We start from the raw sequence: 23,985 nt of genomic DNA, 5'->3' as shown, positions 1-23,985 counted from the left end.
TCTACCAAGTGCTTTATTCGCACCTGGAGTAGTGTTGTGTGTCTTGTGGTGTCGGAGTCAGCTTTCATTAGGCCTCAGCTGTGACACGAGGGACATTCTTGGCTTCTACACGCCCCCCTGCAGCAGCGGTAGTAATCTTGTTGTTCCCTGAGGTTAGTTCAGGATGTTGGGGTGTTTTATCTCTCCCCGCGGCAGGTCTCTAAGCTTCTGTAGTGGCCGTAATGATCTGGTCAAGTGGTATGGGCCTAGGAGCTATTTCAATGTGCAAACAGTCAGAAGAACAGAGGTTACTAATGAGGTGCGCTTGTGTATGACGGCGATAAAATCTCTTGCAAATCCTGGAAACTCGGGCCGCACTCCCAAAAAGATGAAGTAGTGTAAAGTCCTGCAGATAACAGAGAAACAAGAGAGGCGCCACCATAGAACAATAACGTATGGAAATAATCAGGAACACAGGAATGACCCCTTCCCCCAAAGATGAATCTACTCACAAATGGAGTGGCACAAGATGAAGTGCCAGATACAGCTAGTCGGGACTGTTGTGAGTCGCCCGACAGACACGTTGGAGCATCACTCCGTCACTGCTTTCGTCACAGGGGCTTGTCCAGTATAGATGCCGAATCCTCCAAATCAGCACAATGGTGTCTTACTGGATATGCCGATCCTACTGACAAATTAGAAGCTTCTAGGAGCTGGGAAATCAGGATGAGTAGACACTCCTCCCTCCCCCTTCCTTAGAAGCTCCTAATATAGCACTGTTGATGCGATTAGCCTGGGACACCCACTGAAAGAGGCTGATAGCAGAACCTCCACTCTCCCCTAAATATAGACCTCAGATTAAATATGAGAACAATGTTTCGGAAACAAGCAAATCATTCAGATGAGTATATTATGGCTTCTCCCATACAAATATTCAAACAATTCACCTTAGGGTAATACAGTTGTCAATGTGTAGCCATCTCTCTAAGCGGCCAAGCTCCGCCCCTTATCGATATATTTTAAGGGCAATTTTACCTTCTTAAGTTTAAGAAGGTATTTTCGAATTATACAATTAGGATTTGTGAGATTGATTATATGTGTGTCCAAAATAAAAATGGTCAATTTGTTGAAAATCCAGCAAAATACATGAAGAATTTATAGTAAGCCTATGCTATTGTTTTTTAATTGTGTTTTTCTAGTCAAAGGCCAAAATACATGTAAATATCACCTCCAGAATGATGTATTCCGTCCTGCAAGACGTTGAAATAGGCTATTTGTGTTTTCTCTTCTTTTTGGCAAAAGGTCTGTTTGTATACTTTACTGGAGACAAAGAATATAAATATTTATATATAAAAAATTTTTTACTTCTAGCACAATTAGCGCTCTAGCGGTACGTAGCACTCCACTTGTAATATGGCCCTTGTGTTTTAGTGTTTGTATCTCTGGATGGTGCCCTGGTCTGTCGTGCAGCTTTATCTTGTATATTGTTTGCCCTGCACATGTCTGTAGCACAAAACTAGTTTGTCTTAAAGAATCACAGCTGCTAGTTTATTAGATATTAAATGGTGCACAATGTTCCATGTGGGACCACAAGATACAATGGATTTGTAATATTTGCCTCCTAGATCAGGTTTATATTTGTAACCAGCAAATTAATCTTCAACAAGAAATGTGACATCAGTGTTTTGTGATCAGGTGTCATGATATTCTGCTGAGGACAATTATGGACAAAGTATGGTGCAAATTAAGGCTGTGTGCGGTGTTAAAGTAACTTTATAACAGGGTTTAAAGCCTCTATATTCCACACAGAGATTGTTTGTACTCTTCATCTGTCCCTAATTATCCTAAGCAGATGAGATTAGAGAGACAGAGGATACAACATAGCAGCTCCCATTACTTTATAGAAACTCATGGGAATTGGAAAGCAAACAATTTTCAGAATTACATTACAGGAAAAGGGGACAAAATAAATAAATAATGAGAGTATATTGCAAGTTATTTTAATACACACAATTAAACATTTTATATTACAAACTCAAAGTGTTTAGTCCACATTTTACCCCTTAGCTGCTGAACTATTTCACACCCCTTATCTGAGCTACTTTTAGATGTTGCTCATATTTAAACACTACTGGAAGATATGTCAGTGGCAAAACCACACAAACTAAATATTATTGCTTTTTTATGATTTTTTTAGCTTTGTTGTTATGTTTTTTAGCAGGCCCAGCCGATTCTAACTATAACATTATTTTATCTATATCATGTGAGAAATCTACAACAAAAGGTGAAAAATGCATATTTGTATTACAAATGAAATAAACAAGGTTGTAAAAAATACAGTGAGATTGTTTTTCTCTTATCTCTATAGTCAAAACTGTTGTGAATCTATAGTTGTATTAAGTAACATTTCTAAAATAAGCAAAATTTAAAAATAACATGGAGCTTTTCTATAGAAATTAGCAATTGAACTTCAAAATTAGCTTTTGGTTATATTTATAACTTTGATCTGAACATGGGGCTCCAGGTCATCACTTGACAATTAAAACTATATAGGGACCCTGGATCCCCGGGTATGGCAAATACACTGGGTCACACAGGGTGGATAAAAACCAGTTTGTTTTAATTAAAAAATAACAAATCATTTTTATCTGATTTTTTTTAAAAAATGTAAATCGATTGTTTTTATTTATATAGGATTTTTAAACATAAAATGCTTTTTGATGAAAAATCTATCTAAAGATAGTTGCTATTTAAGATATATATTATATTCCAAAGGTTATTAATCCTGAAACATAGATTCGTTTTTTAATTATATAGCAAGATGCTGTATATTCATGGTTGTAATGTTTTGGGTTTTTTTTTTTTTGGTAATTAATTCCATTAATCCATTCACAAGAGGTTTCTGTCAGATTATTTTGGACAATTTTTCAATCTTGAAGATATCACATATTATTGGTTTTGTAGTTTTCAAATTTATGTCTGCAGAAATAACATCCCTGTTGTTATAAAATGAACACAGAGTTGATAAACAGACCTTAAAGGGACAGATAGACCATACAATTTTCAGATTTACTTCTATGATCAGATTTGCAACATTCTCTTGGATCCTTTGTTGAGAGAGAGCAATGCTCTACTTGGGCTAGCTGAATACAATGGGTAAAACAGTAACAAGCAGCTAGCTCACAGTAGTGCATTGCATCTGAGTGTGCCTACCTATGCAGGCTTTTCAACAATGGATACCTAAATAACAAAGCAAATTAGATAAGAGATGTCAATTGAAAATGTTTTGACTTTCCTTTAATGCCATTGTTCACCTGCGAATCCCTGTACACTGAATCAGACCATACTAAGTTTCAAGAAGCTCACTGAATAGAAGATTGTTTGGAGTAGACTAGATGTGCACAAGGACCTAAGTGTAAGGAGGGAGGGGCAAGCATTAAACATGAAAAATAATGTAACTGTTTTAGTTATATAAAACTATTTCTATTATTATTAATGTAATCATTTTTCTCCTTCCAATAAAGTACAGGTGAAACGTTGATCAAATAAGAATGATTAACCAATTAAAATGGAGATATTTCACCTCCAAATAATTTTATTAATTTCAGTGATCTATCTATGCATATCTATGATATATAACCAAATCAGTAATGGTCTGGTATAACTGAAAAAACAATCTGAAATGTTTTATTCTTAAAATAAAAACCATGATTTAAATCGGTCTTACTGACTAGTGATTTAAATCAAATCCACCATGGGTTCACCTCATAAACGCTTGAGGTGCAAAAGGTGCCTCAAACAACTGAAAAACTGTGCGTTATAGGGGGTCACATGCAGTCATCATCAGCACTTGATATTGTGTGGGTGACAACTACGTGTCACCCTCTGCATCAGGAGGTTAAACTGATTTCTTTGAATGAGTTTTCTGATGCCTAATAAGAGTTGGTTTCAAAGTAAAACATTTCCCACATTCAGAACATGAAAATGCCTTCTCTCCCGTATGAGTTTTCTGATGTGCAATAAGAGTTGATTTCATAGTAAAACATTTCCCACAGTCAGAACATGAAAATGCTTTCTCTCCTGTATGAATTTTCTGATGCGTAATAAGATGTGATTTCTGAGTAAAACATTTCCCGCAGTCAGAACATGAAAATGCTTTCTCCCCTGTATGAATTTTCTGATGCTTAATAAGAGTTGATTTCACAGTAAAACATTTCCCACAGTCAGAACATGAAAATGCTTTCTCTCCTGTGTGAATTCTATGATGATCAATAAGATTTGTTTTATAATTAAAACATTTCCCACATATAGAACAGGAAAATGGCTTTTCTCCGGTATGAATTTTCTGATGAGCAACAAGATTTTGTTTAATATTAAAACATTTATCACATATGGAACAGGAGAATAGATTTTCTCTTGTATGACTTTTCAGATGTTTATAAAGATGTGATTTCTTAAGAAAACATTTCCCACATTCAGAACATACATTTCCCACGTGGCTTCTTTGATTTTGAAGAAGATGACCAAGATTATTGCAATTTGTGAATTCACCTGTCAATAAGAAACACAATGGGAGTAATGTTATTAATTACATAATTATTATTTTTTTTAAAGTATTTTTTTATTGAGGATACAAACTTAACATACAGCTTTCTCAGCAAAGATAAGAACAAATATCAATACCGAATATTGCATAGAAATTACAGAGATAGAAAACATAATTTATGTTTACCTGATAAATTTATTTCTCTTGTGGTGTATCCAGTCCACGGATCATCCATTACTTGTGGGATATTCTCATTCCCAACAGGAAGTTGCAAGAGGATCACCCACAGCAGAGCTGTCTATATAGCTCCTCCCCTAACTGCCACCTCCAGTCATTTGACCGAAGACAAGCAAGAGAAAGGAGAAACTATAGGGTGCAGTGGTGACTGAAGTTTAAAGTTAAAAAATACCTGCCTTAAAATGACAGGGCGGGCCGTGGACTGGATACACCACAAGAGAAATACATTTATCAGGTAAGCATAAATTATGTTTTCTCTTGTAAGGTGTATCCAGTCCACGGATCATCCATTACTTGTGGGATAACAATACCAAAGCTAAAGTACACGGATGAAGGGAGGGACAAGGCAGGCACCACTGCCTGTAAAACCTCTCTCCCAAAAATAGCCTCCGAAGAAGCAAAAGTATCAAATTTATAGAACTTTGAAAAAGTATGAAGCGAAGACCAAGTCGCCGCCTTGCAAATCTGTTCAACAGAAGCCTCATTTTTAAAGGCCCATGTGGAAGCCACAGCTCTAGTAGAATGAACTGTAATCTTTTCAGGAGGCTGCTGGCCAGCAGTCTCATAAGCTAAGCGTATTATACTTCTTAGCCAAAGCAAAAGAGAAGTTGCCGAAGCCTTTTGGCCTTTCCTCTGTCCAGAGTAGACAACAAAGCAGATGTTTGACGAAAATCTTTAGTAGCTTGTAAATAATACTTTAAAGCACGAACCACGTCAAGACTGTGTAATAGACGTTCCTTCTTTGAAGAAGGATTAGGACACAATGACGAAACAACAATCTCCTGATTGATATTCTTTTTTTTTTTTTATTTTTTTTTTTTATTTATTAAGGTTATTATAAATGGTACAGGCAAATGAAAATTCAGTTTCAAACATATAGGAAAATTACCAAACAATAAACATGTGAAAATTCACAGTAAGTACTGTTAATCGCCCCATTAAACAGATATTAGATAACCTCAGGTTTTCAATTTAAAGAGTGTCCCCTTCACATATTGCATAGAGTCAAGGACAGTGATTTCCCTTAAAGAATATTAGAGGCCTCTCTTGGACCTCCCAGAAAACAATCCGAAAGCTAGTAGGGAATTGTAGGGGAAACAAAGAAAATAACAAAACAACTGGCTTGTTAAATAGCATATATCAAATAGATTAGGTATATATTGAAACTCTATATGGCAGTAGAAATCCCATAGGTACATGTATTGTGTGGAAACACACAGGGGCTATAGATCTACCTATACCCTACATTCAGGTTCAGGTAATAATTGGGGGTAAAAATGGGAAAACTCAGGTACTTGTATATCTACTAGAAATTCAAAAACATTTGAAGATCAGACTTGAAATCAAATATGTCTAAAAGTGATGAGGTGTACAGCCCTAAGGTTTACCTGCTTAATTAAGCATAGATTAATAACTTTGTAGACTGTCATTAACAGAATCAGGCTATGTAATAAGGTTATGGCAATATACAGGCAATATTTGGCAGTGTAAACCCCCCAAAGTTGATATAAGTCCTAAGAACTTGGGAAGCCAGAAACAGACTATTTTAACAGGCATAACAGTAATATGGCAGTTGGTGTCAAAATATATGTCAGGAAAACAGGAGCAGCATCCACATTGAAAACAAATACGCAATGTGATGGGAAATTGTGGCGGTAATAAACAAAAACAAAGACGAAGTAGAGAAGGGTGAGCTGGATGTGATAGATATACGTAAGATATTGCTGCACATTAAATATTTTTACAGTTATGAAAATAGTCATGTAGTGATAGAAAACTATCTGGATGGTATGTGGTAGTTAGGAACAAACCAGACAAGTCCACATAGACGTTTGAAGTCCTACAATGGTGTGCAGCGTTCTGCATACTTCTCTGACCCCAGAACATCTAACTGCCGTATTAGGATTATAGCTACCCAGGGCAAAAACTGGGCCAGTTAACTACAGAAGGAAAGAGCAGTTTTCAGATGAGTCAAAACCTACACAGTTCGGTCATATTTTGTTCCGTGTGAACCCAAGGATATTGAGGTAACACCGGACTTCCCAAATGATCTAACCTATGCCCACCTTCCACATACTGAACAGTCCCAGCAATTCGGCATGTCTTACCACCATGGGAATGAAGGGTGGTTGTTGTGAGCACAACGTGGCGTCCATTTGCAGAGCCACCCAGTGAGGCGATCCTACAGCCCGGTCTCCATACTGTAACTGAGCCAGGTAATACAGCCGCCTTGTAGAATATCGCTGCAGGCGGCCCCCTTCCAACACAAGCCCATCTGCGGTAACTGAATAGGGAGACTGCCTGAGACTTCTCAGCTGCTGAGGTATTACAAAGGTGTTTCGCTCAAGGTGAGGTAGCTGGCGCGCCGCCGCGCGTACCTCCATCACAGCCCCTGGTGTATTTCCATTAAATGAAATCTTCCACTCGCGCGGCTGTACCCCGCAACCATCGGTAAGTTCAGGGGTTAGTGCGGCTCGCATGTGGTGTGGTCTCTCTGCGCCTGAGGTATCGCTGCTCTGAAGCAGCGTAGTCGGCTGCGAGTCCGTTGTTGCTCCGTGAGCAGTTGGAGCTCGGGCCTGCTGATGGGCATCTCTAATTTGAAGAGGAGAATGTTCTCCAGATACGGCTGTTGCGACCAGTATGTTCCCCTGTATAGCACAGTCCTGGGGATCTTGTGTTCCTTTAGGCAGATGGAAGGGTATTAGCTCCTCTGCAGCTTGTCTCAGTGTTTGCTGGCTCTCTTGTTCTATCCCGAAGGCCTCACACAGGTGTCGTTCGAGGGATAAAAAATGTTCATGTAGGAGCTGCAAAATCTCTGACTCTAAGTTGTGTATCATGCTTGAAGTATATCTTCAATCTGAATTAGACACGTTAGGTATGTGCAGCGGACTTTTGGCACTGCGCAATGACTGAGGCCCGTAGGTGCTCAGACGGGGGGGTTTAGTAGAGGCCGAAACCTCTCGGTAAGCTCCGGAAGATTTAGCTTGCAGAAATCTTGGGAATCTAGGTATGAAATTGAAGAGCAATCTCATCCGATTCAGAATATGGGTGTCACTAGCTTAGGTGGTAGCACAAGTAGGTGATATCACACAGATAAGCCTGGAAAGCTGGAGCAGCTGTAAATCTCACGACCTGTCATGGCCGCCGCCCGGAAGTCCCCCTGATATTCTTATTAGATATCACCTTAGGTAAAAACCCAGGTTTGGTACGCAAAACTACCTTATGTGCATGGAAGATCAGATAAGAGGAATCACATTGTAAGGCAGATAACTCGGAAACTCTACGAGCCGAGGACATAGCTACCAAAAATAGAACTTTCCAAGATAAAAGCTTGACATCTATGGAATGAAGAGGTTCAAACGGAACCCCTTGAAGAACTTTAAGAACCAAATTTAAACTCCATGGCGGAGCAACAGGTTTAAACACAGGCTTGATTCTAACTAAAGCCTGACAAAATGCCTGAACGTCTGGAACATCCGCCAGACGCTTGTGCAAAAGAATAGACAGAGTAGAAATCTGTCCCTTTAAGGAACTAGCTGACAATCCTTTTTCCAATCCTTCTTGGAGAAAAGATAATATTCTGGGAATCCTGACTTTACTCCATGAGTAACCCTTGGATTCACACCAATAAAGATATTTACGCCATATCTTATGATAGATTTTCCTGGTGACAGGCTTTCGTGCCTGAATTAAGGTATCAATGACTGACTCAGAGAAGCCACGCTTTGATAAAATCAAGCGTTCAATCTCCAGGCAGTCAGTCTCAGAGAAATTAGATTTGGATGGTTGAAAGGACCCTGAAGTAGAAGGTCCTGTCTCAGAGGCAGAGTCCATGGTGGAAAGGATGACATGTCCACCAGATCTGCATACCAAGTCCTGCGTGGCCACACAGGCGCTATCAAGATCACCGATACTCTCTCCTGCTTGATTTTGGCAATCAGACGAGGGAGCAGAGGAAACAGTGGAAACAGATAAGACAGGTTGAAGGACCAAGGTGCTGCTAGAGCATCTATCAGCGTCGCCTTGGGATCCCTGGACCTGGATCCGTAACAAGGAAGTTTGGCGTTCTGGCGACACGCTATGAGATCCAGTTCTGGTTTGCCCCAACAAGGAATAAATTGTGCAAACACCTCCGGATGGAGTTCCCACTCCCCCGGATGGAAAGTCTGTCGACTTAGAAAATCCGCCTCCCAGTTCTCTACTCTTGGGATATGGATAGGTGGCAAGAGTGAATCTCTGCCCAACGAATTATCTTTGAAACTTCCAATATCGCTAGGAAACTCCTTGTTCCCCCTTGATGGTTGATGTAAGCCACAGTCGTGATGTTGTCCGACTGAAATCTGATGAACCTCATTGTCGCTAACTGAGGCCAAGCCTGAAGAGCATTGAATATCGCTCTTAGTTTATCGGAAGGAGTGTCTCCTCCTGAGTCCACAATCCCTGAGGCTGGCATCTGTCGTTACAATTGTCCAATCTGGCCTGCAAAAGGTCATACCTTTGGACAGATGGACCCGAGATAGCCACCAGAGAAGAGAATCCCTGGTCTCTTGATCAAGATTTAGTAGAGAGGACAAATCTGTGTAATCCCCATTCCACTGACTGAGCATGCAAAGTTGCAGCAGTCTGAGATGTAGGCGGGCAAACGGCACTATGTCCATTGCCGCTACCATTAAGCCGATTACTTCCATACACTGAGCCACCGAAGGGCGAGAAGTGGAATAAAGAACACGGCAGGAATATAGAAGTTTTGATAACCTGGTCTCTGTCAGGTAAATCCTAATTTCTACAGAATCTATTAGGGTTCCCAGAAAGGAAACTCTTGTGAGAGGGGATAGAGAACTCTTTTCTTTGTTCACTTTCCACCCATGCAACCTCAGAAATGCCAGAACTATGTCCGTATGAGACTTGGCAATTTGGAAATTTGACGCCTGTATCAGAATGTCGTCTAAATAAGGGGCCACTGCTATGCCCCGCAGCCTTAGGACCGCCAGAAGTGAGCCCAGAACCTTTGTAAAGATTCTTGGGGCTGTAGCTAACCCAAAGGGAAGAGCTACAAACTGGTAATGCCTGTCTAGGAAGGCAAACCTGAGAAACCGATGATGATCTTTGTGTATCGGTAGTGAAGATAAGCATCCTTTAAATCCACTGTAGTCATGTATTGACCCTCCTGGATCATAGGTAGGATGGTACGAATAGTCTCCTGCTCTTACCCACATCTTCAACCTATCTCTCTCTACCGGCTCATTCCCATCTTCTTTCAAACACGCAAAAGTCACTCCCATACTCAAAAAACCCTCCCTCAACCCTAATTCTCCTGAAAGTTACCGCCCCATATCACTGCTTCCACTAACATCAAAACTCCTTGAAAAATTAATTTACCTTCGACACAGTTGACCACCCCCTCCTCCTACAGACCCTTAGCTCTTTTGGCCTCTGTGACACTGCTCTTTCCTGGATTCACTTCTATCTTTCTCACAGGTCTTTTTCTGTGTCACTTGCCGGCGACTCCTCCTCTCCTATGCCTCTGTCTGTTGGAGTACCTCAAGGATCTGTTCTGGGTCCTCTACTCTTCTCCATCTATACTTCTTCGCTAGGTAAACTTATCAACAGTTATGGTTTCAAATATCACCTCTATGCTGATGACACCCAGATCTACCTTTCCACCCCTGCTCTCTCTCCCTCTGTCCTTTCTCATGTCAGCAACTGCTTATCTGGTATTTCTTCCTGGATGGCCTCTCACCACCTAAAGATTAACATGTCCAAGACTGAGCTCCTTCTTATCCCCCCCTCAAGCTCTACGCCGACTTCTGACTTCTCTAACCCTGTTGACGGAATCACCATTTCCCCATCGCCCCAAGTCCGCTGCCTCGGAGTCATACTTGACTCAAACTTATCCTTCATCCCCCATATCCAATTGCTTACTACATCCTGCCGCAATCATCTATGCAATATTTCTAAAATTCGCCCTTTTCTGAGCGCTGACACCACAAAGCAAATAATCCACTCCCTTGTTATCTCCCGACTTGACTACTGCAACAACCTACTCGCTGGCCTTCCTCTTTCCCGCCTCTCCCCCCTTCAATCCATCCTAAATGCCTCTGCCAGGCTGATCCACCTTTCCTGTCGAACTGTATCTGCTGCACCTCTCTATGAGTCCCTTCATTGGCTCCCCATTCACAGCAGAATTAAATTCAAAATTCTCACCCTGACATACAAAACTCTCACCAACGCCGCTCCCCTCTACCTATCCTCTCTAATACACAAGTATACTCCAGCCCGTCCACTAAGATCCAACAATGACCTGCTCCTTGCATCCGCAACTATCACCTCCTCTCATGCTAGACTGCAGGACTTCTGTCGTGCAGCACCTACCCGCTGGAACACTCTCCCTCGTGCTGTCAGGCTTTGCCCTAATCTTTCTTCCTTTAAATGCTCCCTGAAGACTTTTCTGTTCAGGGAAGCCTACCACCCAACTCAATAATAAATTAATTTCACTTACCTAATATTTCCCGCATCTAACTCTGTATTAACATCCTTCTCAATCTTGCAGTCCTCACCTCCTGTTTCCCAACCTCCTACCCTTCTAGATTGTAAGTTCCCACGGGAATAGGGCCCTCTATCCCTCCTGTATGTGTTTGTAAATTTTGTCCTGTATCTTACAAGTCTTGTATTGTTTTATTTAATTGAATTGTATCCATGGACAGCGCTGCGGAATATGTTGGCGCTTAATAAATAAAGTATAATAATAATAATAATAGTCTCCATCTTGAATGATGGGACCCTGAGAAATCTGTTTAGGATTTTGAGATCTAAGATTGGTCTGAAGGTTCCCTCTTTCTTGGGAACCACAAACAGATTTGAATAGAATCCTTGTCCCTGTTCCTCCTTTGGAACTGGGTGGATCACTCCCATAACTAGGAGGTCTTGAACACAGTGTAAAAATGCCTCTCTCTTTATCTGGTTTGCAGATAATTGTGAAAGGTGAAATCTCCCTTTTGGAGGAGAAGCTCTGAAGTCCAGAAGATATCCCTGGGATACAATTTCCAATGCCCAGGGATCCTGGACATCTCTTGCCCAAGCCTGGGCGAAGAGCGAAAGTCTGCCCCCTACTAGATCTGTTACCGGATCGGGGGCCAATCCTTCATGCTGTCTTGGAACAAAGGTAAGCAGGCTAAAAAGCCTGCTGCTGCCTCCAAGTCTAGACTTGGACTGGGCAAAAGTTCCCTCTTGTTTTGTATTAGAGGAAGTTGATGCCGCACTCGCCTTGAAGTTTCGAAAGGCACGAAAATTAGTCTGTTTGGCCCTTGATTTGGACCTATCCTGAGGAAGGGCATGACCTTTTCCTCCAGTGACATCAGAAATGATCTCCTTCAAACCAGGCCCGAATAGGGTCTGCCCCTTGAAGGGAATATTAAGCAGCTTAGACTTTGAAGTAACGTCAGCTGACCATGATTTAAGCCATAGCGCCCTACGCGCCTGAATAGCAAAACCAGAATTCTTAGCCGTTAGTTTAGTCAAATCAACAATGGCATCAGAAACAAAAGAATTGGCTAGCTTAAGTGCTCTAAGCTTGTCAAGTATATCATCCAATGGGGTCTCTACCTGTAAAGCCTCTTCCAGAGACTCAAACCAGAAGGCCGCAGCAGCAGTGACTGGGGCAATGCATGCAAGGGGCTGTAGAATAAAACCTTGTTGAATAAACATTTTCTTAAGGTAACCCTCTAACTTTTTATCCATTGGATCTAAGAAAGCACAACTGTCCTCAACAGGGATAGTAGTACGCTTAGCTAGGTTAGAAACTGCTCCCTCCACCTTAGGGACCGTTTGCCATAAGTCCCGTGTGGCGGCATCTATTGGAAACATTTTCTTAAAAATAGGAGGGGGAGAGAACGGCAAACCTGGTCTATCCCATTCCTTAGTAATAATTTCTGTAAACCTTTTAGGTATTGGAAAAACATCAGTGTAAACAGGCACTGCATAGTATTTATCCAATCTGCACAATTTATCTGGCACTGCAATTGTATCACAGTCATTCAGAGCAGCTAAAACCTCCCTGCACAACACGCGGAGGTGTTCAAGCTTAAATTTAAATGTTGACATATCAGAATCAGGTTGAATTCTCTTCCCTGAGTCAGAAAAAGCACCCACAGAAAGAAGCTCTCCTTCCTCAGCTTCTGCATATTGTGAGGGGGTATCAGACATAGCTACTAAAGCGTCAGTATGCTCTGTATTTCTTCTAACTCCAGAGCTGTCTCGCTTTCCTCGTAACCCAGGTAGTCTGGATAATACCGCTGACAGTGTATTATCCCTGACTGCCGCCATGTCTTGTAAAGTAAAGGCCATGGGCGCCTAGATGTACTTGGCACCTCTTGAGCGTGAGTCCCTTGAGCGGGATTCAAAGGTTCTGACACGTGGGGCGAGTTAGTCGGCATAACTTCCCCCTCGTCAGATTCCTCTGGTGATAAATTTTTTAAAGACAGAATATGGTCTTTATTACTTAAAGTGAAATCAGTACATTTGATACACATTCTAAGAGGGGGTTCCACCATGGCTTCTAAACATAATGAACAAGGAGTTTCCTCTATGTCAGACATGTTTAAACAGACTAGCAATGAGACCAGCAAGCTTGGAAAACACTTTAAAGCAAGTTAACAAGCAAAAAATAAAAACGGTACTGTGCCTTTAAGAAAAATAAAAAAGGTCATAATTTGAAAAACAGTGAAAAAAAGCAGTAAATCAAACAAAATGTTTACAGTGTGTATAATAAGCTAACAGAGTATTGCACCCACTTGCAAATGGATGATTAACCCCTTTGTTAAAAAACGTCTATTTCGTTTTTTTGATCCTTTTTTTAAACTGTCACAACAAACTGCCACAGCTCTGCTGTGGCCCTACCTTGCCATACAAACGACTTTGGAAAGCCTAAAAACCCTTCAGAGAGGTCCTATAGCATTCAGGGGACTCCTTCAGGGAAACTGGATGTCTCAGTCTGCAAAAGTTAATGCGCACTTAGGCGCGGAATTAGGCCTCTCCCACTCATGTCTACACAGTGAGAGGCCTAAGAGAACTATTTCTAGGCAAATTTAAGCCAGCCATGTGGAAAAAACTAGGCCCCAATAAAGTTTTATCACCAAAGAATATATAAAAACGTTTCGATCCATGGACTGGATACACCTTACAAGAGAAATGGAGTTTTATGAAAAGGAATGTAAACTTTCCCTATACGGAGATCCTCGTTTTTACAGAGGCCACCCTTTGCATATATGGTAGTTTTGAAAGGTCATATAATCATGTAACAATAGTCTAAAAAGGTGCGGTCTTCAATATAGTGGTCTAGTCTATGGAGGCAATTCAGCGGTATAATACTCTGTGTTGCAAACTCCTGTCGATATGGGGGGTCCCAGACCCCTCTCAGCTGGCAATCTGTTAACTCATATGTCAGTTCTGATTCCTCCACACCTGGATCACGTCCTAGGGGAAGGGTTAGGAGGGGTATATAGGCAACGGTTCAGTATTTAGGGGAGTGTAAGGGCAGAAGAATTAAGGAACTAGGGGGGTGTTAGCTACCAGTCATCCCTCCGTTCCTGTACACTAAACAAGAGTTGGGCGAGCCCACATTGACTCCCAAGGTTCCCATGTGACGCAGTGATCATTGAGTTGCCCACGCTCCCTGGCGACATAGTTTTCCATGTTTTTTATGTAGTTCACACAGTCTAACACACCCTGTAGTCTAGGGGGTTGGCTCTTTTTCCAATTCCTGGCAATAAGTAGTTTGGCGGAGATAAGGATATATAACAGAAGATTTTGTTTATTTTTGGGGAGTTTATCTATTTCTAGATGCAAAATGGTGAGGGCCGGAGTTAGGAATGTCAATAGACCTAGGTCTTTACAGATATTTTCTATTTTGTGCCAGTAGTCTGTCAGTTTTGGACAGGTCCACCAAACATGGATTGGGGATCCTAGTTCTCCGCACTCTCTCCAACACATCTGCGAGTGGTTAGGGAAGAGTTTCTGCAGTTTTGTGGGTACTAGGTGCCATCTGGTGATTAGTTGGAAGTATAGTTCATAGAGGGTGACGCAATGGGTTACCTTTTTTGTTAGACTAATGGCTTTGCTCCATGTGTCTGGTGTGAATGTCAATTGTAAGTCTCTCTCCCAGGCGTCCATGTGTGTTGTTTTTGGGAAGGACACTTCCTCATTGAGGCATTTGTAGTGTGTTGAGAGGGGTTTAAACTGTTGGAGATTGGTCACGCATCTTGTTTCCCAAGGAGTCAGGTCTCTTAATGAATCCTCTAGGTAACCCAAGGATTTCATTAACGTTCACAGTCTTAATAAATCAAACCGAAGTCTGGGGGTCAAAGTAGGGAGCTTCAACATGTCTGAGTGTGGTCGTAGTTGTTCATTACAGTAAGTCTTTTAAAGTATTTATGGCCGTATTAGGCCGTATAGAGTGTACGGCGAGGGATGCGGGGCCACAAATTTATTATGTTGCAGCTTAAAGGGACACTATACTCAAAAATTTTCTTTCGTGATTCAGATTAAGCATGAACTTTTAAGCAACTTTCTAATTTACTCCTATTATCAAATTTTCTTCATTCTCTTGCTATCTTTATTTGAAATGCAAGAATGTAAGTTTAGATGCCGGCCCATTTTTGGTGAACAACCTGGGTTGTCCTTGCTGATTGGTGGATAAATTCATCCACCAATAAAAAAGTGCTGTCCAGAGTACTGAAACCAAAAAAAGCTTAGATGCCTTCTTTTTCAAATAATGATAGCAAGAGAACAAAGAAAAATTGATAATAGGAGTAAATTAGAAAGTTGTTTAAAATTGCATGCTCTTTCTGAATTACAAAAGAAAAAAATTGGGTTCAGTGTCCCTTTAACCCCTTAATGACCACAGCACTTTTCCATTTTCTGTCCGTTTGGGACCAAGGCTATTTTTACATTTTTGTGGTGTTTGTGTTTAGCTGTAATTTTCCTCTTACTCATTTACTGTACCCACACATATTATATACCGTTTTTCTTGCCATTAAATGGACTTTCAAAATATACCATTATTTTCATCATATCTTATAATTTACTATAAAAAATATTATAAAATATGAGGAAAAAATGGAAAAAAACACACTTTTTCTAACTTTGACCCCCAAAATCTGTTACACATCTACAACCACCAAAAAACACCCATGCTAAATAGTTTCTAAATTTTGTCCTGAGTTTAGAAATACCCAATGTTTACATGTTCTTTACTTTTTTTGCAAGTTATAGGGCTATAAGTACAAGTAGCACTTTGCCATTTCCAAACCACTTTTTTTCAAAATTAGCGCTAGTTACATTGGGACACTAATATCTTTCAGGAATCTCTGAATATCCATTGACATGTATATATTTTTTTTTAGAAGACATCCCAAAGTATTGATCTAGGCCCATTTTGGTATATTTCATGGCACCATTTCACCGCCGAATGCGATCAAATAAAAAAATTATTTTACTTTTTCACAAATTTTTTCACAAACTTTAGGTTTCTCACTGAAATTATTTACAAACAACTCATGAAATTATGGAATAAATGGTTGTAAATGCTTCTCTGGGATCCCCTTTGTTCATAAATAGCAGACATATATGGCTTTGGCTTTGCTTTTTGGTAATTAGAAGGCTGCTAAATGCCACTGCGCACCAACCGTGTATTATGCCCAGCAGTGAATGGGTTAATTAGGGAGCATGTAGGGAGCTTCTAGGGTTAATTTTAGCTCTAGTGTAGTGTAGTAGACAACCCCAAGTATTGATCTAGGCCCATTTTGGTATATTTCATGCCACCATTTCACCGCCAAAAGCAATCAAATAAAAAAAAATTGTTCACTTTTTCAAACTTTAGGTTTTTCACTAAAATTATTTACAAACAGCTTGTGCAATTATGGCACAAATGGTTTTAAATGCTTCTCTGGGATCCCCTTTGTTCATAAATAGCAGACATATATGGCTTTGGCGTTGCTTTTTGGTAATTATAAGGCCGCTAAATGCTGCTGCGCATCACATGTGTATTATGGCCAGCAGTGAAGGGGTTAATTAGGTAGTTTGTAGGGAGCTTGCAGGGTTAATTTTAGCTTTAGTGTAGAGATCAGACTCCCACCTGACACATCCCACCCCCTGATCCCTCCCAAACAGCACTCTTCCCTCCCCCACCCCACAATTGTCCCCGCCATCTTAAGTACTGGCAGAAAGTCTGCCAGTACTAAAATAAAAGGTATAAAAAAAAAAAAAAAAATTTTTTTTAAGCATATTTACATATGCTGCTATGTAGGGTCCCCCCTTAGCCCCCAACCTCCCTGATCCCCCCAAAATAGCTCCCTAACCCTCCCCCTCTGCCTTATTGGGGCCATCTTGGGTACTGGCAGCTGTCTGCCAGTACCCAGTTTGCAAATAAAAATGTTTTATTTTTTATGTTTTACTTTTTGTTTCTGTAGTGTAGCTTCCCCCCCACAGTCCAATACCCCACCAGCCAAACCGATCACCAAAAAAACCATATTAACCCCTTTGATCCCCACTTCTAACATAAACATTTTCTGTAGGTAGTGGTTCCCACCCGCTCCCTCCCCGTGCACGCGCCCGCCCGGCCTCCCCGTGCACGCGCGCGCGTCCGTGCGCGTCCCCCCGGTCGTCCCCGCCCCCGATCCCGCCCCCCTCCGCATCACAAAGGCCATCGATGGCCGCCACCCACCTCCCATACCGGCTCCCACCCACCAACGAACGTAGCCGTTAATGTCCGGTGCAGAGAGGGCCACAGAGTGGCTCTCTCTGCACCGGATGGCTACAAATGGTTATTGCAGGATGCCTCGATATCGAGGCATCACTGCAATAACCGGAAAGCAGCTGGAAGCGAGCAGGATCGCTTCCAGCTGCTTTCCAAACCGAGGACGTGCAGGGTACGTCCTCAGGCGTTAACTGCCTTTTTTTTGAGGACGTACCCTGCACGTCCTCGGTCATTAAGGGGTTAAGCCAGGTCTCTTGGCATCCCCTTACTATGCTATTGGCAACATGGACTTTAGCCTGCCAAGGTAGGGGTAACCAGAGCAAGTCCTCCAAGTAAGTTTATGCTGGTAGCGAGGCCTGCTCTAAGTCTCTCCATCTTGTTGGAGACAGGTCCTTTCCCCAAGCAGTAGTATGAGTTATCATTGCTGCTTCATAGTATTTTCTTATGTTGGGGAGACCAAGGCCTCCTTTTTCCACCGGGGTTTGGAGGATATGTGCTGCCACCCAAGGTCTTTTTTCATGCCAAGTATATAAGTTAAATAGGGTCTGAAATGTCCTTATTAGTGAGGTAGGGATTGGTATCGGAATGCATCGAAATAAATAGGTAAGCTTGGGAAGAATCATCATTTTGAATGCCGCTATCCTGCCCATCCAGGGTATTTCACTATATCTCTTAGAGTTGAGTTCAGAATAACTGCTGTAAGCAGGGTTTCAAAATTCTCTTTGATAGTTACAGACTTTATATGGGAAAGAAAGACTCCCAAAGTGGCGGATTCCCCTAGAGGACCACTTAAAGGAGTAGAGAAGCTGGATAGCTTCCTTTTCATTCTGTTGGATATTAATGGAGTACGCCTCCATTTTGGACACATTGAGCTTATTAGGGCTGCAACTAACGATTATTTTCATAATCGATTATTCGGCCGATTATTTTTTCGATTAATCGACAAATCGGATAAAAAGAGAATCAATAATAGTTTTCTATGTTTTAAATAAAATCCACATAATGTGTGTTACAAATATAAACTTCAGACGAAAACTTTACATTAACACTACTGTTTCTTCAATTTTTTAGCAGCAGAGCAGTTTTATAATTATACAGAACAAAACCACAAACTGTTTGAAAAGAGGTAGAACTAGAAAGAGTTAGACTATCACTGTTAATAACATTCTGTTATTCACTCTTTCAGAAACTTTACATTGAAATGCAAAAATCTCAACATGTCCACATGCTTCTGGCTAAGGCTGGTTCTCTGTTTGCAGCTATATTTCCTGCAGCAGAGAAAAGGCTGTTGAGGTGTATAGGTAGGGTTTTTGCCAATTTAAACAAAGTGGGATATTTATCTTTGTTAGCTCTTCACCAATGCTAAGTGTTTTCTACCTTGGCAAGGGACCTCTCAATAAAGTAACCCTTGACTTCATTCTAACATAAAAATATCTTGAATATCTATATGCAATGGTAAATAACCAGCTATAAGGTTAGGGGAAATATCTAGTCCGCTCTAAAAATAACGAATGTATACTTATAAAGGTTGAATCTGGTACATATTATCACAATTTATTAAAAATATAAAAAAAACCCCAATAAAAAACAAGATCAAAAGCGCTAAGGACTGTATATCAATAACAGGACAAAGCCTTACACATTTATTTATACAGTACTGTTACGGTTGCCTCCAGGCTGGCTGAAAGTTGGACCGTAGAAAAGGATGCTCCTAGCGCTCACCAAAGAATCATCAGCACCGTAGTCAGCAATCCCTATAGTGATATAAGCTGTCCCCTACAAACATGAGTCAAAGCTGCAAGTTAGAGGGTCAGAATAGGTCTGATGTGCTGGAACACACAGCCTGGTTTTTATTGAGGTTACAGGCAAAAAAAGACACTCTCCGGGGGAGGCATAAAATCCCCAATCACACATTTGATGCATTTAGATAGAGAGGCAACGCCCTTTGACAGGCCACAACATTACTTCAGCAGATAACATTACACACAATAAAACAATGCAGTCCACCTTATCACTAGCAGTCTGATTAGACAATGGGAATGTTTTATCACTAAACTTAATTAGAGCTGATCCCAGCAAACTTGTATTTAGAATAGGTTTCTTGAAGCTGAACAAAATTTAACTCTTTAGTTCTGACCGAAGGGTCTGTCACATAGCACTTAATGGCACACAATGAAAACGAATGCTTTTGTAACAGTGCTCCCTTTCTGTGGAACACTCTGCCTGCGTGGCACTGGGTTCAGTAAGTCCTATTTACTGAACCAAGTGGGAGAACGCCAGGGACAAGTTATTTTACAGGTCTGGGGACATAGTCTTAAAGGGGCATTGTTCACCAAAGTCACAATATGTCCCCAGTTGGTTCTTAAAGGGCCATACACACAATAAAAGTTAATAGGTTTTCAGGGGCACAATCTTCCAGGGGCCATAGTCATGTGGAAGGAGGCTGGCAAATAGGCTTCTCCAAAATCCAGGGAAGCAGGGCAATTTTCCATTTAAAGGGCCAGTTACAAATAGCAGTTTGTAACAAGTACTTATAATCAGCAATAGCAAGCAATCTGCTAATAATTGCGCAAACAGATAATAGTGCACATCAATTTAAATAACTCCCATCAATCTAGGGGCAAGGTGTAAATAACAAGCCTGGCACTATATCATGAAAAGCATAGTTCCAAATCACCAGATTTAATATAAACAATCCAAATGATGACTATTATATCTGGGTTGCACATAAGCCAGGGGTAGTTGTAAATGTATACTGTCCTGAAAAAGTGAAAAGTAGACGTCCTTTAGGCTAAGGACATTACCATAAAACACAATACCATATGCAGGAGTTCATTGGAGTGAAGCAGCTGGTGTTGTGCACAGACCAACTAATTGCAAACCAACTAATCGATTAATCGATTATGAGATTCGTTGATAACTATTTTCATAATCGATTATTATCGATGATGCCGATTAGTTGTTGCAGCTCTAGAGCTTATAGTAAGAAACTGCACCAAATTGCTTAAAGAGGGCCATTAGCGGGGGAAGAGAATCCATAGGGTCAGTGAGGAAAATTGTAAGGTCATAATGCCAGTTTCTGGAGAGTATCATGCATCTGTATACTTGAACTGCCGTCGACCCTCTGATGGCTATCGCCAGGACAAATAGAAGGGGGCAAAGGGGGCAGCCCTGCCTAGTTCCATTTCAGATGACTATTTTAGGTGAACAGAACCCCAATCCCCTCACAACCGCCGTGGGGGTTGAGTATAGTGCTTTAACAGCTGTAATAAAGGAATCTGGCATACCGAATGCTGAGAGAGTTTGGAACAAGTAGTCCCACCTCACCCTGTCGAACGCCTTCTCGGCATCAAGTGACAGGGTGAGTACAGGGAGTCCCATGTCTGCGGCCTCAGAGAATATATTTAAGAGACGTTGGGTATTATCAGTGCCCTGTCTGTCCTGGATAAAGCCCACCTTATCTAAATGTATAAGTGTCCGTAAGTGCTTCCCTAATCTGTTCACTAATACTTAGGCAGAAATCATGGCATCCACATTGATGAGTGAAATGGGTCTATGGCTGGAACAGAGTAACGGATCATTTTTATCTGATTTTTAAAAAAAAAATGTAAATCGATTGTTTTTATTTATATAGGATTTTTAAACATAAAATGCTTTTTGATGAAAAATCTATCTAAAGATAGTTGCTATTTAAGATATATATTATATTCCAAAGGTTATTAATCCTGAAACATAGATTAGTTTTTAATTATATAGCAAGATGCTGTATATTCATGGTTGTAATGTTTTTTTGTTTTTTTTTTGGTAATTAATTCCATTAATCCATTCACAAGAGGTTTCTGTCAGATTATTTTGGACAATATTTCAATCTTGAAGATATCACATATTATTGGTTTTGTAGTTTTCAAATTTATGTCTGCAGAAATAACATCCCTGTTGTTATAAAATGAACACAGAGTTGATAAACAGACCTTAAAGGGACAGATAGACCATACAATTTTCAGATTTACTTCTATGATCAGATTTGCAACATTCTCTTGGATCCTTTGTTGAGAGAGAGCAATGCTCTACTGGGGCCTAGCTGAATACAATGGGTAAAACAGTAACAAGCAGCTAGCTCACAGTAGTACATTGCATCTGAGTGTGCCTACCTATGCAGGCTTTTCAACAATGGATACCTAAATAACAAAGCAAATTAGATAAGAGATGTCAATTGAAAATGTTTTGACTTTCCTTTAATGCCATTGTTCACCTGCGAATCCCTGTACACTGAATCAGACCATACTAAGTTTCAAGAAGCTCACTGAATAGAAGATTGTTTGGAGTAGACTAGATGTGCACAAGGACCTAAGTGTGAGGAGGGAGGGGCAAGCATTAAACAAGAAAAATAATGTAACTGTTTTAGTTATATAAAACTATTTCTATTATTATTAATGTAATCATTTTTCTCCTTCCAATAAAGTACAGGTGAAACGTTGATCAAATAAGAATGATTAACCAATTAAAATGGAGATATTTCACCTCCAAATAATTTTATTAATTTCAGTGATCTATCTATGCATATCTATGATATATAACCAAATCAGTAATGGTCTGGTATAACTGAAAAAACAATCTGAAATGTTTTATTCTTAAAATAAAAACCATGATTTAAATCGGTCTTACTGACTAGTGATTTAAATCAAATCCACCATGGGTTCACCTCATAAACGCTTGAGGTGCAAAAGGTGCCTCAAACAACTGCAAAACTTTGCGTTATAGGGGGTCACATGCAGTCATCATCAGCACTTGATATTGTGTGGGTGAAAACTACGTGTCACCCTCTGCATCAGGAGGTTAAACTGATTTCTTTGAATGAGTTTTCTGATGCCTAATAAGAGTTGGTTTCAAAGTAAAACATTTCCCACAGTCAGAACATGAAAATGCTTTCTCTCCTGTATGAATTTTCTGATGTGCAATAAGATTTGATTTCATAGTAAAACATTTCCCACAGTCAGAACATGAAAAGGCTTTCTCTCCTATATGAGTTTTCTGATGCCTAATAAGAGTTGGTTTCAAAGTAAAACATTTCCCACATTCAGAACATGAAAATGCCTTCTCTCCCGTATGAATTTTCTGATGTGCAATAAGAGTTGATTTCATAGTAAAACATTTCCCACAGTCAGAACATGAAAAGGCTTTCTCTCCTGTATGAGTTTTGTGATGTGCAATAAGAGTTGATTTCATAGTAAAACATTTCCCACAGTCAGAACATGAAAATGCTTTCTCTCCTGTATGAATTTTCTGATGCGTAATAAGATGTGATTTCTGAGTAAAACATTTCCCGCAGTCAGAACATGAAAATGCTTTCTCCCCTGTATGAATTTTCTGATGCTTAATAAGAGTTGATTTCACAGTAAAACATTTCCCACAGTCAGAACATGAAAATGCTTTCTCTCCTGTGTGAATTCTATGATGATCAATAAGATTTGTTTTATAATTAAAACATTTCCCACATATAGAACAGGAAAATGGCTTTTCTCCGGTATGAATTTTCTGATGAGCAACAAGATTTTGTTTACGATTAAAACATTTATCACATATAGAACAGGAGAATAGATTTTCTCCTGTATGAATTTTCAGATGTTTATAAAGATGTGATTTCTTAAGAAAACATTTCCCACATTCAGAACATACATTTCCCACGTGGCTTCTTTGATTTTGAAGAAGATGACCAAGATTATTGCAATTTGTGAATTCACCTGTCAATAAGAAACACAATGGGAGTAATGTTATTAATTACATAATTATTATTTTTTTTTTTTTAAAGTATTTTTTATTGAGGATACAAACTTAACATACAGCTTTCTCAGCAAAGATAAGAACAAATATCAATACCGAATATTGCATAGAAATTACAGAGATAGAAAACATAATTTATGTTTACCTGATAAATTTATTTCTCTTGTGGTGTATCCAGTCCACGGATCATCCATTACTTGGGATATTCTCATTCCCAACAGGAAGTTGCAAGAGGATCACCCACAGCAGAGCTGTCTATATAGCTCCTCCCCTAACTGCCACCTCCAGTCATTCGACCGAAGACAAGCAAGAGAAAGGAGAAACTATAGGGTGCAGTGGTGACTGTAGTTTAAAGTTAAAAAATACCTGCCTTAAAATGACAGGGCGGGCCGTGGACTGGATACACCACAAGAGAAAATTTTTTATCAGGTAAGCATAAATTATGTTTTCTCTTGTAAGGTGTATCCAGTCCACGGATCATCCATTACTTGTGGGATAACAATACCAAAGCTAAAGTACACGGATGAAGGGAGGGACAAGGCAGGCACCACTGCCTGTAAAACCTTTCTCCCAAAAATAGCCTCCGAAGAAGCAAAAGTATCAAATTTATAGAACTTTGAAAAAGTATGAAGCGAAGACCAAGTCGCCGCCTTGCAAATCTGTTCAACAGAAGCCTCATTTTTAAAGGCCC

The 23,985-nt window shown here is 40.2% G+C and overlaps 2 protein-coding genes across 2 annotated transcripts in view; one reads left to right on the top strand and one right to left on the bottom strand.

The window, feature by feature from the left end:
* The window catches only part of LOC128659943 (gastrula zinc finger protein XlCGF26.1-like), a gene marked incomplete at its 3' end in the record, with an annotated part of 470,541 nt that overhangs the window by 101,645 nt on the left and 344,911 nt on the right, over positions 1–23,985 (top strand). The window lies entirely within an intron of this gene.
* The window catches only part of LOC128659945 (gastrula zinc finger protein XlCGF26.1-like), a 154,495-nt gene continuing 152,516 nt past the window's right edge, over positions 22,007–23,985 (bottom strand). Inside the window, exon 9 of the mRNA XM_053713534.1 lies at positions 22,007–23,254. Coding sequence (XP_053569509.1) covers positions 22,350–23,254 — 905 coding nt within the window. The 3' untranslated portion in view covers positions 22,007–22,349. The remainder of the gene's footprint in view (positions 23,255–23,985) is intronic.

The sequence above is a fragment of the Bombina bombina genome, chromosome 5 (assembly GCF_027579735.1).
Source record: "Bombina bombina isolate aBomBom1 chromosome 5, aBomBom1.pri, whole genome shotgun sequence".
Classification (NCBI taxonomy): domain Eukaryota; kingdom Metazoa; phylum Chordata; class Amphibia; order Anura; family Bombinatoridae; genus Bombina; species Bombina bombina.
This window is presented reverse-complemented; position numbering and strand designations above follow the sequence as displayed.